At 36.4% G+C, this 4840-nt stretch overlaps 1 protein-coding gene across 1 annotated transcript in view; it reads left to right on the forward strand.

Moving 5' to 3' along the window:
* Nucleotides 1-4840, forward strand: part of LOC106469216 (A disintegrin and metalloproteinase with thrombospondin motifs 20-like) — a 113302-nt gene that overhangs the window by 92320 nt on the left and 16142 nt on the right. Inside the window, exons 28-29 of the mRNA XM_022397666.1 lie at nt 783-956; nt 3313-3525. Coding sequence (XP_022253374.1) covers nt 783-956; nt 3313-3525 — 387 coding nt within the window. The remainder of the gene's footprint in view (nt 1-782; nt 957-3312; nt 3526-4840) is intronic.

Raw genomic sequence — 4840 nt, forward strand, 5'->3', positions numbered from 1 at the left:
CTGATCAAATTGTTACTTAATGTTGTACCACCTGATGAGTGTTAATATGGACTGATCAAATTGTTACTTTATGTTGTACCACCTGATGAGTGTTAATATAGACCGATCAAATTGTTACTTAATGTTGTACCACCTGATGAGTGTTAATATGGACTGATCAAATTGTTACTTGATGTTGTACCACCTGATGAGTGTTAATATGGACTGATGATGAAAAGTTTTGTTGATCTCCATTCCTTAGATCTTGTGGTGCTGATATCTTGTAGTTCTGATATCTTGTACTACTAGCATTTTTGAGTTCTGAAATCATGTAATTCTGACATGTAGTGCTGGCATCTTGAATCTCGTAATGCTGACATTTTGTAGTTATAATATCTTGTAGTGTTGACTGGAGTATTTTAGACATTGTTAAACAGAAAAGATTCATAATTTTCAAAGTTGTTTATCTACTCGAACTACTGAAGCTTCATTGGGACTCTAAGAGACCAAACTGGCATTATTAGAACTCTGATGAAACTTCAATGGTGAAACGTTGGTTCGGTTAAAACTGTGGCCCTTTTTTAGGTCCTATCAATCTTCTTGTTTACTCTCACAATATATTTAGATGTACATATTTAAATTTGAGTGAACAGTAAGCAATTTTGATTAATTTAGTATTGAAGTTAATCGAGACTCAATGAAAAAGTTGGATTAGAGTTCCTTCAGACAAAACAATTTCGAATTCCTCTGGCTTCGGTAAAGAATGCTTAAAACAAAATTATGGTTATCTATCCAACCTATAGTGCAGTGTGACGTGTGGACGAGGTCGTCGACAACGAATTGTCAACTGCATAGACGGCAAAGGTGACGCAGTGGCCGATAAGTTGTGTGGACCGAAACGGAAACCTAAATCCGTGCGTAGATGTAAGAGGATCCCAGCCTGTCCGTACTCGTGGATTCCTGATGAATGGACTCAGGTCAGAAGAACCAATAGTCACTAAACAAATTATATTTGGTTGTTATTTGAAAATTTAATAGATTAATTTATCACGTCTTTTTAAAGTTTTCTTTTTCAGATATATTTATTTAAATAAGATTGTAAACATAACCAATTCCGATGACTTCGGGGATTGTTTATTAATTAGCGTGCCCGGAATGTTAACCCAAAGATTCGTGGTTCGCGACAATCTCTCTCCGCACACTTTACGACCGTGGTTGAGTAATAAGATCCAACCGTGGGCTCTAGTAATAAAGGAAGTATGTGGACGAGAAAAGTACGAACTGTAATAGAAAATAAACAAGGTGAAACACTTGCCAAATTAAGATAAGTTTATTAACAGTGTTTGAGGCAACGACTCCTCAGCAAGTTTGCGCTGAGAACAAAACGATCTCTAGACGCCGGTCAAATCTCGTATTCTGTCAGACAATGGTAGCCCAACAGTTGATGGTAGGTGCTGTTGAATAGCTGCCTTTCCTAATCTGTATGTTAGTTCAATATCAGAGACTTTTATTAGTAAATAGTACTGTTGCGTATTTGCTTGTTTGATAATTTCCGGTAAAAATTCTTTCAGAGTGATTTCACCTATACAAGTCACTTCTTCATTAAAACTAGTTTATTTTTTCTCGCTACAAACTTTGTAATACACTTAATTTCCACAGTCACTTTAAACTTAACTACTTTTATAAACACGCGCTATAATTCACAGCGATTCACACACTTTACTTACGGTGCCTACTGTTTGCTTGACTCAATTATCAATTATTTCTCTTCAATCTATCTCCGGCTTATATACTAAAAAAGAGGGCGTCTAGCAAACGCTGGGACATTCGTGAGGTTGCCCGATAAGTCACGATCCTTCTAGAAACCCCAGCGCGCATGCTCCCAGCGTCGCGTGACTTCCACTGTCGTGACAGTACATTGTGTAGCTTTGCACAAAAGGTCAGAAAAAAATAGAAGAGTTCTATTTGAAATATTTGAGGTAAACTTGCATAATTACACAGATAATTTATATCAGTAACACACTTTCACTAACTAGCTCTTCTATTCTGACTTTAAATCGTTTCTAATTAATACTGTTACGTATCTACTCGTTTGTTAATTTCCGCTATAAAGTCTTTCCGAGGAACTTCAGCGATACAAGTCCTTTCTTAATTAAACCAGTTTATTTTTTCTCGATACAACTTTGTAATACACAATTTCCAATCAGTACGTTAAACTTAACTACTTTTATAACACACGCTATAAATCAGTGATTTTCACGGTGCCTACTGTTCGCTTGACTCAATTTTTATCTTCAATTCAATATTTTCGGTTTTTCTCGCCAGGCTTGTATATTAAAAAAGAGGGCGTCTAGCAGACACTCGGTCATTCGGTTCCTCGATAATTTATGATCCTTCAAGAAACTCCAGCGCCCATGCTCCCAGCGTCGCGTGACTTCCGCTGTCGTAACAATACTTTAACTTATAAAACTCTGTACGAACTTACGTTTGTTATTCAGACGGTTAAAACTGTTTGTTTCTTGTTAAGTACAAAGCAACACAATGGGCTAACTGTGCTGTGCCCACCAGGAGTATCGATACCGGAATTTTAACATTATAATCCCTCAGAAGTATTGCTGAGGCTAATGGACCACCTGTGCTGTGCCCACCGCAGTATCGAAACCAGAATTTTAGCGTTCTAATACTTCAGATTTACTGAAGGGGGACAATAGACTGTCTGTGTTGTGCCCACTTCAAAGATCGAATTTGCGTTATTAGCTTTCAAATTTACTTCCAAGTCACCACGAGAGGGGGAGGAGGGACCTGTCGAAAATAATTTACCAGTATATCTAGCGGCGATGGAAATAGACCTATGTTTCGTTGGTAATATTTTGTTCCATTGGCTGACGTTTATCTTAACCTAGTTGTGCAAAATGAAACTATAATATTTAGTTATCTGTGTAAAATACTAAGTGCAAAGTAAAGAAGCATCAGTTATGTACTCTGTGATATTTTGGTTAGTACAATTATAAACATGAGTAACAAATGAATTTTTAATGTTCTGAATTATTTCGCTTTTAATAGCTAGGTCGAGTCCTCTAACTAATAATTTTAAGCGACACGATACACCAGATCCCTTGAGGATTTTGCTTCTTACAACGTGATTCGTCAACCTTTAGCCAAATCAATTTGATCTAGTTCGGCAGAATATTTTGTATTACAGTAACGAAGCTGATGTGGCCTATATTATTACACTTGTTTATCTAAGTGTGTTGATAAATGATGACTTTAAAAATTAGTGTTTATCAGCGTTAATAATTAACGATGAGTAATTTTAACACTTTTCATTGGTAGTGTTCAAGTTCTTGTGGACCAGGAGTGCAACAACGAAGAGCTTTCTGTTATAAAGTCAACTCCTATGGGTGGGTGAATCCTGAACCTGTACCAGAATCGCTCGATAAGAGCGAGCCATGGTGTGACCGTGAAAAACGTCCTAAAACGACTAGGTTGTGCAACTTGGGCCATTGTAACAGTGGCGCTGTGTGGAAACCTTGGCCTTGGCGAGATGTGAGTTGGTCTACCTTAACTATATGTTTCTTGAAAACAACAACAAAAACAATCGAAGATTTATAAAATAATGCCAGATTTTCCCTTATTATATAAAGAATTTCATCCCTAAAACAAGCGAATTGAAATTTTTTAAAACAAACGTTTCGGCTCCATAAATCTAAAGTTTCGACGTTGCTTAAAGCAAAAAAAGAAGAAAAAAGTAGTTATCAGTATAGCGAAAATTCCAAAGGAAAATATTTTATTCTTTGTCGTTTCTTGTGAATTTTAAAATATTATTAAACTTTTTTGCATGTTCCTTCTATTCTAAATTTTTGTATGTAATTGTGTAATATGATATTGTTACGTCTCTGGTCGTTAATTGATTTTCCGTAAATTCGTTCCGAGGAAACTTTAGCGATACAAGTCCTTTCTTAAATAAAACTGGTTTATTTTTCTGAATATAACTTTGCGATACACTTAATTTCAACAGTCGCGCTATAACAAACGCTATAATTCTCAACGAACGTCTCACGTGCTCAACTTCAACAATACTCAGTTCAATTACACACACATTCTGTTCCGTCACGTTGTGACCGTCTTTGATATACGAGACTAACACATATCTAGTAAACGCTAGGGCATTCATGAAGGAACAGGATATTTCTAGAAGTCAATGACGTGGCGTGATACTAGTCACGTGACCTCGCTGACGCAACAATACCAACCTCTTGAAGGCCTTGTCACAGGTAAATATAATACACATTCATAATGTCTTGAGGGAAGTGTTTTAAATGGTTGAACACGTCGCAATCTGTAAACCACTGGCATATGTTTAAAATTTTGCTTACACAATAGACAGTGATTCCTAGTAACTTTCTTCGCATAGGCCTAGATACTTGTGTAGATCTGTCCATGCATAACTGAACATGACTGCGTTATGTATAGGTATATATATACATGCATACAAGTTACAGCATTATACTTCTTTTCTGACTATTACCTCATAGCTTTGTGTTTTGTATAACAATTTGAGAAAAAATCATGAAATTCTGCCTACTTTGAGTAAGTCCTGGGTCTATTGTTTAAAGCTGACAACAGTCTGTAGACTTCGTACTTTAAAGCAGTAAATAACGTCAGAGAAGAGGAGACAAGCCAGTGGATTCCAAAACGCACAAATCTTCTAAAATGAAAAGTTGCAGAAGTCTTCAAAAGTCACTAGAACCAATGAATCAACATTTGACATTCAAAAGTAGAACTGTGAGTATTGTTTGTTTTGAATTTTGCGCAAAGCTACACCTGCGCTAGCCGTCCCTAATTTAGCAGTGTAAGACTA

The sequence above is a fragment of the Limulus polyphemus genome, unplaced genomic scaffold, assembly GCF_000517525.1.
Source record: "Limulus polyphemus unplaced genomic scaffold, Limulus_polyphemus-2.1.2 Scaffold3360, whole genome shotgun sequence".
Lineage (NCBI taxonomy): Eukaryota > Metazoa > Arthropoda > Merostomata > Xiphosura > Limulidae > Limulus > Limulus polyphemus.